At 51.8% G+C, this 12,413-nt stretch overlaps 5 protein-coding genes across 5 annotated transcripts; 2 read left to right on the top strand and 3 right to left on the bottom strand.

Annotated features, from left to right (window-relative positions):
• Positions 1 to 127: 127 nt before the first annotated feature.
• On the top strand, positions 128 to 2,457 carry ACET3X_008012 (uncharacterized protein; the record flags this gene model as incomplete). The annotated part of the gene is made up of 2 exons (XM_069454516.1): positions 128 to 1,297; positions 1,351 to 2,457. 2 exons carry the CDS (start codon positions 128 to 130, stop codon positions 2,455 to 2,457), a joined length of 2,277 nt encoding a protein of 758 aa, XP_069303614.1.
• Positions 2,458 to 2,759: 302 nt separating this feature from the next.
• ACET3X_008011 (uncharacterized protein) lies at positions 2,760 to 4,490 on the bottom strand (the record flags this gene model as incomplete). Its single annotated transcript, XM_069454505.1, has 1 exon — positions 2,760 to 4,490. The coding sequence occupies one exon, from the start codon at positions 4,488 to 4,490 to the stop codon at positions 2,760 to 2,762; it is 1,731 nt and encodes a 576-aa protein (XP_069303613.1).
• A 2,881-nt stretch (positions 4,491 to 7,371) lies between these two features.
• On the bottom strand, positions 7,372 to 8,128 carry ACET3X_008010 (uncharacterized protein; the record flags this gene model as incomplete). The annotated part of the gene is made up of 3 exons (XM_069454495.1): positions 7,372 to 7,451; positions 7,516 to 7,683; positions 7,732 to 8,128. 3 exons carry the CDS (start codon positions 8,126 to 8,128, stop codon positions 7,372 to 7,374), a joined length of 645 nt encoding a protein of 214 aa, XP_069303612.1.
• Positions 8,129 to 9,400: 1,272 nt separating this feature from the next.
• On the top strand, positions 9,401 to 10,137 carry ACET3X_008009 (uncharacterized protein; the record flags this gene model as incomplete). Its single annotated transcript, XM_069454484.1, has 2 exons — positions 9,401 to 9,750; positions 9,813 to 10,137. The coding sequence occupies 2 exons, from the start codon at positions 9,401 to 9,403 to the stop codon at positions 10,135 to 10,137; spliced, it is 675 nt and encodes a 224-aa protein (XP_069303611.1).
• Positions 10,138 to 10,443: 306 nt separating this feature from the next.
• Positions 10,444 to 11,936, bottom strand: ACET3X_008008 (uncharacterized protein; the record flags this gene model as incomplete). The annotated part of the gene is made up of 4 exons (XM_069454473.1): positions 10,444 to 11,265; positions 11,316 to 11,676; positions 11,732 to 11,799; positions 11,847 to 11,936. 4 exons carry the CDS (start codon positions 11,934 to 11,936, stop codon positions 10,444 to 10,446), a joined length of 1,341 nt encoding a protein of 446 aa, XP_069303610.1.
• Between the last annotated feature and the right edge of the window lie 477 nt (positions 11,937 to 12,413).

Raw genomic sequence — 12,413 nt, 5'->3', positions numbered from 1 at the left:
TGTCGTAATTCTCCCAAAGTTGCCCCGAGCTCTACTCCACCGCGCTTCATGCTCGAGTGCTTGGCACCTGCCCATTTCTCGCTTGGTCGTTCTCCCACTTCGCCGTCTCACAGCTCAGCCGGCGATCATGTCTCATAAAGAGGAACAGTCCATTTGCATTGTAGGAGCTGGGCCTGCAGGACTGGTTGCTGCAAAGACTTTTAAACAGCATGGCTATGCGGTTACCGTGTATGAGGCCGCAGACCGCGTAGGTGGCATGTGGAGGGATGGGCATGGAGGACTAGGTGAAAAATGCAGCCCAGAGATGCGGACCAATTTGAGCAGATACACTGTCGCCTTTTCCGATTTACCGTGGACTTCAGTAGACTTGGATCTCTCGAGGCCCGCTGTACATCAACTAGCTGCCCCGCCCACATTCCCTAGAGCATGGCAAGTGGGGCGGTATCTCGAAGCATACGTAAAGAGCTTTGGCATCACCGACAATCTGCTCCTCGGAAAGCGAGTTGTTAACGCATCCCTGCAAGAAAATCATACATGGAAAGTGACTAGCGACGACGGTACCGGCCAGCTAGACACCCGTACGTTTGACCAATTGATTGTGGCTACTGGCTTCTTCAACAAGCCGGCTGGTACCTTCGACCCTACTCCTTCCAGACGTCTCTCAAACATCCAGCACTCCTCAAAGTTCCGGACTCTCTCCGAGTTGACGAGTTCTCCCGGCAAGATTGTCGTAATTGGGGGTGGCATTAGCGGCTCAGAAGCTGCTGCACAGGCTGCCTTTCAAATCTCCGACGCAAGAAATTCATCCACTGAGAAGACTTCTCCACATGCTGATAGCAGGGTCTTTCATATCATTAATCGTCCCTTCTACTGCCTTCCTCGCTATCTTCCTCGGGATCCTCAGAATCAAGACGGAGAGTTCAATCCGGCACCCAAATTCCTGCCCCTGGATCTGGTTCTCTACAACCTTTCACGTCGTGGTGATGGGGAAATTTCGGCAGCCATCTCTACGGTACCACCGGATAAGGCACGTAAAGGACATGAATTCTTGAGAACGAGTATAGGATGTGATGAGAGCGACGCGGGATATGCCGAGCTTGCATACACAGCAAGTCAGACACAATATCCCGGGTATACTGGCATTACAGACACTTATAGGGAGTTTGTGAGAAGCGGAATTATTGTACCAGTGAGAGGATGGGTTGACGGTGTCGCCCAGGCGGATGACGGTAATTTTCTAGACATTGGTCTGAAGCAGTACGAGCCCTGGTACCATGGATCGGGAAGTCAGCCCGTGGTAATTATGATGCTCCTAATTCCGGTATTAATAAAAATACTGATAGCTCATAGAGCCAGAGCAAAGTCTGCGACGTCGTGGGCATCATTGAAGCTACTGGCTACAAAGCCGACCTTGACTGGCTTGATCCTCGCGTCAGAAGCCTTCTCGCCGACGACATCACCACCCCAAATTTGCGCATACCATATCTCCTCTCCCGTGGATCGGTATTCTCGCAGCGAGTTCCTACAGTAGGGTTTGTGGGCTTCTATGAAGGCCCTTACTGGGGCGTGATGGAGATGCAGGCTCGGCTTCTTGCTCAAACCTGGGTCAAGCGCGAGTCTGAGCAGTTGCCACCTCCGGTGTCTGAACTATACAAGTATGACGACACAAAACGTATGCAAGAAGCCATGAACCAGAAATCGTTACAAGTACCTCAATTCTGGATGGCAGATTACGTTGGTCTGGTTGAAGAATTTGCACGAGAGACAGGCGTCTCGCGCGACGACTCGCTGTTTGGCGGTCAAACGGGTCCTGCGTTTCCATCGCGATACCACCACGCAAGTACCAGTTCCCAGGCGAAGGAAGTAGTCGAAGACGTTGCCAAGGTACTCCAGGCCTCCCAGGAAGATGCTCGGTTCGTTGCTGCCGCAGTGTTTACAGGCATGCAAGGTGTGTGGAACATGACACGCAAGATTGACTCGCGTACCAACACACCTGGTGGCGTGTTTGTGGGCACAGCACACTTCCACCCACGTCAATCTACCGATCCCACAACGTACGTATCCGAGTATCTGTATGTGGAACAAGGCACCTTCACCATGGACACTGGCCTGTCTTTTCCTGCAACTCGTCGGTACATCTATCGATACAATGAGAGACGTGACGAGATCACAGCATGGTTTGCCAAAGACGACAACAAAAACGTAGGAGCACTGTTCAACACATGGGCGTTCTACGCGCCAGATGACAACAAGTCTGGATGGATGGCCAAAGGCTACCATTGGTGTGATCCTGATACCTACCGCAACCATTGCGAGTTCAAGTTCCGTGGTGCAAAGATTGAACGGTTCATGATTAGATACGAGGTTGAGGGACCGAAGAAGGATTACTCGCATGAGAGCTGGTATGAGAGAGCGGGGGTGGATATGAGTAAAGATGAGGTTGAGAGGTTCGTATAGAGTCGTAGAGAGTGATACTGCTGACGAGAGTTGCGGGGTGGTAATGACAACCGGTACTGTTCCAGTGCGACACAGAGAATCAAATGTTGGCTCACGGTGACTCTTGGCACATTGCCAATGCCAGAGGTGCAAGGAGCTAGTTCCTCAGTATTCTACACGAAACGTAGTGTCAAATGAAATGGCCAATGACTCTTGAAAAGTGCCTTTGGAGTCCTACGTATTCAGGGGGTATCATACACACGTCGTCATATCATACATCAATAATACATCACCATGAAATCTCAAGCCCTTCATGCATCCAACTACTCAACGCCCCCATTAACAAGTGAACTAGGATGCGTCGGTGGGCCGTCTCGTCCCAGACTCTTGAGGTCTGCCAGCAATATTCTGAGATGACTCTCACGATTCTGATTACTGCCCCATGTGACCGCCTGGGAGTAATACAATATATCCCAGGCCTCGTCGCCAATGCTTTGGAGAAACAGGGGCAAAGACCGCGCTTTCTGGTACGAGCGCCAGAGGATGCGGCGAATGTCGTCGTTTGCGCCAATGTATGCGAGCTCAATGGCTTGGTTGAAGGACTTGAGCGCGGGTGCGATGTTGAATGGTGGGGGCAGCTGGACGCGGAGTTGTTGGAGGGCGGCGGCGTGTTCTGGGTCTTGGAGGGCGGCAACCATACGCTCTTTTAGCGTCACCGTACGGCTATCTTCGAGTTGGTAGGGGTCGGGTGCACTGTCGTGCGCAATGGTAGTAAGATCACCTTGCTGTTGCTTGTTTTGGGAAATGAGCTTCTGGATGTACAAGAGCTTCTCCATTAGCTTCGGGTCTTTCATGATCTCGTCAACCTTGGCTTGCAGATGGGCGGGCACATCTTCCTCGTCCTCGACAAGCTGTTGGGGCTGCGATGCCTTTGACTCTGCAAACTTCTTCAGTTCCTCTGCTAGTTCCTGAGGATCCATCTCGCGTTCAAATACCCCTTCCTGGTCTTGGCTCGGCGTGGAGTCTTCGTTGAGGGCTGCATCGAGTTCCGCTTCAAGGCCACTGTCGCCACCCAGCGACTTCATGACGTCTCTCATCTGGAGTAGGAGCTTGTCCACGTCTTGCATGTCCTCGGGCGTTACCATGGCGAGATCGTCATCTGGGGCCTCGGCTTCAGCAATGGCGTCCTCGGTGTGTCTCTGGTACTCTTCCCATTCAGTCTCTAGCTGTGGGCTATCGAAATGTTCGCTCAATGCAGCAACCTTCTTCTGCATGGCTTCATTGGCCCCAAGCTTATCCATTGCCTTGTTCAACATGGCCTGGAAGCCGGGGTCGTCCATGTCTTCCACCTCTGGCATCTCGTCGATGCACTTTTGGAGATCAGCCTTTGCATCTCCGATATCCGGATCCCCAACAATGTCTTGTAGAATTCGCAGTGTGGCCGTCCGTAGGCCAGTGTTGAACTCTTTGCTTTCTTTCCCTGCTTCGATGGCTTCCTGCTCTTCCAGCTGCTGGAGCTCTTCCTTTGACTTGATGCTTTCCTTGATGTCCTTGAGCTCGTGCGTCAACTCAGCAAAGTTTGGGTTGGCCAGCAGGCTGTCGATGAGGCGCCGGTTCAGCCTTGCGTCATCATAATCGGGGTTCTTCTGCGATTCCTCTATCATCATGTACATCTCCTTGTCTTTCTTGCGGTCTTCCGGCGTGGCTATGCGGTCAACGAGACGCTGCGGCGTGCCTTTGTCCAAGTCCTGCTCATACCAGTTGATGACGGGCATGTCGTCACGTTCGAGCTCGGCATCGGACAGCGGGCGCATGGCTCTGTCTGTTTTCGCATCGTCCTCGAAGACAGATCGTGCGCCCTTGAGCCGGTCCAGCAGCGAAGGCCTGGATTCAGCCGTCGCATCGTGCTCCGATCCGTCGGATTTGGCCGCTTTTGTGCGCTTTCCGCGTTGAAGGCAGGCTGGTACAGGGCGGGGTTGAGAACATGTTATAGCGCGAGGCCGTGAGAGCGCCCTCGGAAGTACGCGGGAGAGCACATGAGTGCGTGCGAGCATTATGGTGGTGCTGATCGTGGCTGACGAGACTCGCTGTCGCAAAGTTCTGGCGAGGATGCAAACCATGCAAACACCACGTCATCTTGGCACCCCCGAGAACTCCGCAAGTGCTCGCCAAGACTTAACCCTACACCCAAACATGCACACATGCTCCCAACACCATCTTATCAATGACACCGTGAAATCATCTGTCAACGCCATCATGCAAGGCTTCGCAGTGCCTTCGATTATGCACGTCAAGAACTCCGAACCCTATATCCTGTCATTGTATGCGACCAGTGCTTTCTCGACTAATGCAATGTACAGACACCTGGGCAGTCTTGCGCGGCAATGGCTACCTAGTCAAGAGAGAGCACAAGGCGATTGGGAATGATCGGAGAAGCCGGAGTCGTCGGTCATTGTCCGAGTCATTCATATGAACCAGCCTGCCAGACTGGAGTCTTCTTCCGCCTACACGACTACTTTTTCTTGGATACCTACATCGATTCGTGATTATCCAGTTGCCAGGGCCGATGTCGATTAATACATGTACAACGCCTAGAGTGGGAATATGGAAGCGGTAGAGCCAGAAAAAATGTTGCGACCGTGCGGCGGAGGGACAGTGAGTGGCTCGTAAAGCTTCGTGAAAACACCAGCGAGTGAAGCGTACTTGGAAACCGGACCAAGTTCGTTCTGGAAATGCGCTGCATGCAAACGACTCGCAGCTAGAAATACCTTTCCAGGAAGCTCACACCGTGTCACTGATCAACCAACAACCAACCATGCATCCCTCCGCGAGAACTGGGAGCAAGAATCAAGACATAAACTTCTTTAATTATAACCTACTACCAGCTTGTGCAAGGTCATGCCAGATCTTCAAGGTCTCTGAAGCGAATTGTCTTCCGCCAGCGGCTCCGACATCCGATCTGTTCACGTACAGAAACTGCATCTGTCAGTCCGACTCCCTGCGCAGCCTCCATGAGAGTGGGGTCATCTGTCACGATGTATGCAACGACAGGGATGATGCGATTGTCCACGGCTACTACATCCATCTGTGTACACGCCCAGAGCCAACGAGGACGAACATATTCATCTCCACGTTGACCGTGAGTTCGGCGGCTGTAGAAACGACGGTCGCATCCAAGCTTGTGGATCACCCAACTCTCCCAACCCCTACCTCAACCGAGACAAGCCAGAATACCTCACGGGGCAAGCATCAATGGTACGTGCGGGTTCTATATCTTTCAGATCACAGGCTGATGTTTCCCAGGTTCGATGAGAACGGCAAATACTTGGCTCCAGTTGCTGGTATAATTTTTGCAATCGTTATAGCTCTATTCGGAATCTTCTTCCACCTTCGCCGTAATAAACACAACTCCAGGCCTGCGAGTCAACAAGTCCACAGTCGCCCAATCGCCTTACAACCACTCACATCGCAGTCGGCACAATCACTCCAGCTTGACGCTGAACAAGATTGGCACTGGGAGACAAGTACTAATACCGACTCGTCGTTTTCAGCAGTCCAGAGCCCTTCCGTCTCCTCACCATTCGCGCTGCAGACTCCAAGCCGCAGCCTTGGACATACCATCCGAGCTTATGCGGAGGAAAGGAATGAGGGAGGTGACCTTGAGAAGAGTGACACCGAAGGAACAACTTCTTTGGTGCGGTCATTGAGCAGAATGGAAAGATTGATACGAGAGAGAATCAGAACGACTGGTCGACCTGACATCCCAATCAGTGAGACCCCAAAGATTACGAGATAAGAGTAGCGTGGATCTTGTATGCATTACAAAGTCTTTCCTTGTTTTCTAGGGTCATATGAATGCGCATGCCATAGCTGGTGTGAAAAGGGCGTTGGTACAATGCCTAAGCAAGCCATGGGTCTGTATCGGATATTCTACCATAGCAACGCGTCTGTGTATTGTAATCCATGGGAATCAAACATCATAGGGAGATACTTGCGCGGTATTGCAGGTTTCATGGAAGAGCTGCGTTGCAGGTGATTATCAAGGCGAGCTATCCCAATGTGGATATGCCCCACCTACCCGCATTCTCCGTCATTGGGAGAGTTGCATCAATCTGTCGTCGCCATTCTACCTTTAGAGACGACTACACAATAGAAATAATGATGATGAAATGGTTGCGCCACAAGCGACTCAGCGGCAATACGCCAGCATCGCCCGTAACCAAACCCAGCGCTCTGGTACAACAGACAACTGACTCTATACAGACTCAAAAGACAGGTGACAAGTTTCTGGAACTACCGGGCGAGATACGCAATCACATATACACCATGGCTATCTACCCAGATCTGTCTTCCATCACGATTGTAAATTGCGCCAAACCAGAGCATCTCGCTGCGTCGGTACTGCACCATCCTCTCTTTCGAGTCTGCCGCCAGATCCGGGCTGAATGCCTTTCGTACGTGTGCTCAAAGTTTCTTTTAAGGATTCTAGGTCTACAGACGGCGGTTGTCTTCTTCGCTTGCGCAGGACCAGCTATTTCCGAGATCAAGGCACTCGCTCTTGTGCAGCCGGCCATGAGCATTCTGGAGTGCGAAGGAGGTCAGGCGAATGTGGAGTACTTTTTCGCAGCGCTAGATAGAATGGATGATTTGAATGAGGTGATGGTGGAGGGAGTAGGCAGGGTGTCGGCGCTAGGACAGGGAGGAAAGGAAATGGAATTTGTAAGAAGAGTGGAGAACTTGAGCAGGAGAGGTTTGGATGTAAAAGTCAGATTTGAGAAAGAACGGCTTGTGTGAGTAAGATGTCCGATGTATTTGAGAGGCTTCGAGACAGCCTGCGAGCGTAGACGTCTTCAGAGGACGTATCACTGCTCACTGCAATCAGAAGTCTGACCATTGTATTCTTGGCATTGCTTGTGCTACAACCCCTAGAGCTGTCTATAGAGTGGGCTCCCGAAGCATCACTGTGCTGTAATCTGTACCTTCTAAACCGTAATTCGACAGATCCCACGTTACCACTGCAACGTTGGAAATACAAAGTCAGTGACAGTCTTAAAGGAATTCCGTTTGTCCACAACTCACCCTCTTTGGCTTGGAATCCCATTCTCTCATACAAAGGCCTGCCCATCGGTGATGATTCCAAGAACGCAGGCAGCTTTGCGCGGTCCGCTTGCTTGGTACCCCAGTCGAGTAGCATGGCTCCTGCACCTCTACGATGATGGTCTGGGTGCGTGGCGAGAATGTGCAAAACTGTTTTTCGTTAGCAGAGCATTTCGGTACGTTGGGCTGAGCACTAACAGTAAAAAGGCTTCGTTCCCATGTACTCTTTCCTCACCCGACCCAGAAAAGCCATAAAGTCCAGCAAGCCTTGTTGCCCTAGGTCTTGTTCGTCAGGTACTGGATACATCTTCTTGGCTTCTTCTTCACTGCGCTCCTGCTCGTTGATGCGCCATTTGGCGACTGCAATCATCTTCCCGTCGAGATCGGTGTCAATGACTTTGAGGTAAACAACATCTTTTTCTTCGCTCCACGACTTGACGTGCTTGCCGATGGACTTTTGGATATACTCGTCTGTGATGGGACTGGGCGTGAGCAGAGAAGTGATACCACCGCCGTTGGCGAAGGCAGCAATCTGTATGCCGACGAACTTTTCAAAGTCGGTGGGGGAGGTAATGCGATGGACTTGGAGAGGCATGATGCGTGTTCGCTTGCAATACTCTCTGGAACTATCTACCAAAGGTCCTCGTCTTGCGCAGTGCTGGTTGTTATATAAAGTACTACGAACTAGAATATCGCAGTCGCTAGTACCTTCCTCTTGGGGCAGAGGTGGGGTGACGCCGAATACCAAAGTAGCCAACGTCGCCCTTTTCTCATCGCTTTGCCAGCGTTTTCTGCAACAAAGCCCTTTCGAATCTTCCCAACAGGTATACGCGATGCATCAGCTCGACAGGCGTCCTCCCACAGTAGCGGCACAAATGTCAAGCCATGAGTCCTCCCCCCGGCGCCTGGGCAGCCACGGTGCTTTAGCAGACGCCATGTCGCCTGAACAAGCTCACCAAGGCTCTTGAACGATCCATGACGGCGACGATACATATGCACGAGATGGCCGACATGTCCGGGAAGCTGTGCGACCGTAAGTTTGGAACGCAACTGGGCCTTGACTCTGGAACGCATGACGATTCGAGTTCTGGAAAAATGGAACGGGCTGCTGAAACAGTCACAGGATGTGGACACAGTGCGACAGAACTCAGAGTCATGAGACATGATTTTAGCCGAACATCAATGTCGGACGCGATTGGCTTACCGTTTCCGCGTTGTCTGTATACAACGTCGGACGCCCTGAGCACAGTCTGAAGTTGCATTGATGTCAAGTCACGCGGACAGCGAAGCATCAAACTGCAGGGATAGGAAGCGACGCTAAGAATTTCACACCAACCCCGCTACATGGAGCTCGCCGCCTCGGCCACTTACACTGGTACTATCCATGCTGCGCATCGCCCGTGAACCTCGGCAGTTTTATGTCGCAGACCCCGCCAGGTACACTGCGACAGCGGCTACTGGGCTGTAGCTCTAACCCTAATCTCGTTCCCAATGAGCTCGATTCGACATGGAAGGCCTCGTATAACATGTCGCACGACACCCTTGACCGCCAGTATGTGTGCTATATGCGGTCCGGCATGACGTTTGATGTCTCTTTGAAAAGCAAGTGAAAACATGACAGCTGAGTACATTGCATATCCAAACTTCTGAAAAGCGGTGGTTGATTGTACAGCGTTGGCCATGGTAGTATGCTGGGTCAGATTATAAGAAGACATGTCATTCGCTCCATTTGATGAACAGCAGCCCATCCATCTCGTTTTCATTTCTCAAGATACCCGTTCTTCTTATATCTACACTCGCAATATCCTTGTAATACCTTAATATCCCTTCCTTGACGGAACAAAGTTACCCCCCCCCCCCTACAGCCATGAAGTCCTTCGTCTTCCTCCTCCCAACCACCGCATTCGCTGCCCTCACGTCAATGACGCAGAATGATGTGAAGAATGGCGGTGGCTGCAAAGCCATGACCGTTCTTTTCGCACGCGGCACGACTGAACTCGGTAACATGGGCAGCATTGCGGGCCCACCGTTTGTCACGGCCCTCGGCGCGATGATGGGAGGTGCTGCCAACGTCGCCGTGCAAGGCATCCAGTACCCAGCAGACGTCCCGGGCTTCCTTGCTGGCGGTGACAAAGGCGGCAGTCAGCTCATGGCGCAGATGGTCGGACAGGTCAGGGCGCAATGCCCTGACACTACGCTGGTTATGGCGGGCTACTCGTAAGTAACAAGCAGTCTCAATAGGATATCTGGACCACGAAGACCAACAAAACAACAACTAGACAAGGTGGACAGCTCGTTCACAATGCAGCGGACATGCTCAGTGCCCAGGACTCGGCTTTTGTGTCTAGTGCTGTCATCTTTGGTGACCCGAACAACGGCAAGCCTGTCGGTAATGTCGCAGCCGGAAACACAAAAATCATCTGCGCAACTGGCGATCTCATCTGTGCTGGCCAGGCTGTCATTCTGGCGCCGCACTTGTCCTATGGCGCTAATGCGAACGAGGCCGCTCGGTTCGTTATGAGTAATATGGCAGCTGGCGGTGGTGCGGCAGCTGGCGGTGGTGCTGCAGCGCGAAGTGTAAAGGCAAAGTACTTCATTTCTTAGGCTGTCGTGTCGCTTCACGGGTCTTGTTTTATATGGTGTAACGACGCAGATACTGTATATATAACTTTGCTTGTTCAGCAGCTGCAGGCCAGCTCGTATCACCAAGTGTATATGATAACTTGCGAGTTCAAATACCGTTAACCTTTTCTCAGGTTCTCATGCTTAGAATCGTATCTAATCACTTTACGCGCCTCCTGCTTTCTCTTCCAAAGCTCGCGGTCGATTCCCCTCCTTTATCGCTGTAACCATACCTCAAATGTCTCTTCATTCTTTGAAAAATGAGAGTGTTGCTGGCGCGAGCAATTCTCATCTGACTGGAACAAAGACCCTATCAACATCTGGTCCCCAGCCTCCATTGATACCGGTGATGACGACTTCATTTGTACCCTGCTTCAAATCGACGTGTACCACCGAGCTCGCTGGATCACCTCCTCCATGGGGCAGGAACGCTACCCTCTGTGTTTTTCCATTCACACTTACATTTGCATACCTTTGACTCCTGTCCCCATTAAGATGCTTGATCCTCATCGTCGTGCGGGTCGTTGCTGAAGACTGGACATTGGGAAATGTGACAGATCCCGACGTGGTGCCACCAATGTACCCAGCTGCCTTTGAGCCAGAGCAGGAGGAGCAGGCTTGAGATACGGCACCGTTGGCAAGGTTTGCGCTTTCGCCTTCGTAGGAGGTTTCTTCAGGCCCAGAGCTAGTAGCCCCAGTGTCGGGGTCGAGAATCCAATTGACCGTGTTTTTCATGCTGGCGGTAGTCGCGGAGATTTGGAGTGGAAGCCACACGTACGTGCTTCTCATCAAATTCTCACTCTGCCATCGATCGCCCATGTATACGTATCCGTTTCCGACAGGCAATATGAAGGTGGTTTGAGAAGCGTACGTGTTTGATCCAGAGTCTGCAAACTTCTTCCAAGAAGACCATGGACCTGAGAGGGTCGTTGATGTGCTGTAGTAGTTGTCGTTTGGGTTCCATCCAGTCAGCTGTGAAGCGAACATGAAGTACACACCCTCGTGTTTGATGAGGGCCGGAGATTCGTATTTCTCTTTCCAGACGTAGACATTGCTAGTAACGTTGAGATAGTCATCGGAGAGTGCGTTGATGCGTAACCCATTGCTGCGCTGTTCTTGTCAGTAGTGTTGGTTGTGATGGTTAAGCAAGAGAAGCGTACGTCTTCAGTGAGTAGATAACCTTTGCCGTCATCGTCGACGAACACGCCCGAGTCTCTGCTCTCGAAGCCCAGCGGTCGCTCGCTCCGCAGATATGTGTACTTTCCACAGACACTATCTCCAATAGCGACGCCAATCTTGGCCTCGCCATAGTTGGCGCTGTCGATGTGCATCCATAGAAGATACTTGCCCGTCTGCTTGTTGTGCATAACCTTTGGTCTCTCGATGACACGATTGGGCCCTGTATCGCCAGAAGCAGTGCGGGAGATCAGCGCACCTTCATAAGTCCACTCAATGAGGTTGGTGGAAGAGTAGCAGTTGATGTTTGTAAAAGCTGTTCCGTTGGTTTTATCCTCGCCAATCCTGTCGGTATGTCAGTACAGGCAGCGGGTTGAGGCTACAGGTCGGCCGTTCTCACCAATACCACTTTCCTCCATCCTTGATGATGCCGGCGCCGTGAGCCTGTATGTGCTGACCTGTGTTTGTCTGAAGCGACGTCAGTTGGCGTCTGGAAGGGGTATGGAGCAACGCACTGCTGTCCAGGTTGCACCGGGGACGATCTGGAGTGTTGCACTCGCAACTGAAGCGGACAGGCCAAGGCCTGCTAGACCGAGAAGACGCATGGCGAAGTTGGGATGTCAAGATGATGATGTTAGTTGAGAATGGCTGGGTCGAGGAAGACAGTCGAAGATATACTGTCGAGCAGCCAACAACCCTAGCATCGCGATGCTGTCACATTGCGTATAATGTCCGCTCATCCCTCATTGACGGAAAATGGGTGCCGCGCTATAAAATGTCACGAGTAAACACGAAGGTTCAAACAGTTGGGGCGGCGTATTAATATTGGGACAAGGGTGGCAGACGAAATGTGGGGAAGCAGAGTTTAGCTGCGGAAACCATGCTTGATTAGACATCGGCCGCGTACCTGGCCTTGGTGACTCGGTGGGCTGCAAATAGCCCGATGTCCGTGATATTGCGAGAGTGGGTGTATGGCCTCGGATGTGAGATGATGCGGGAAGGAGTATGAGTGATACATGGAAGCTTCCCAGGCTGAACGCGCTAGTCTTGATCTGTCTAGGCATTTTGCGTGCAGCGCGCTA

Source organism: Alternaria dauci, chromosome 8 (genome assembly GCF_042100115.1).
Source record: "Alternaria dauci strain A2016 chromosome 8, whole genome shotgun sequence".
In the NCBI taxonomy this organism is placed as follows: Eukaryota; Fungi; Ascomycota; class Dothideomycetes; order Pleosporales; family Pleosporaceae; genus Alternaria; species Alternaria dauci.
Note: the sequence above shows the minus strand (reverse complement) of the source record. Positions and strands in the feature narration are given on the sequence as shown.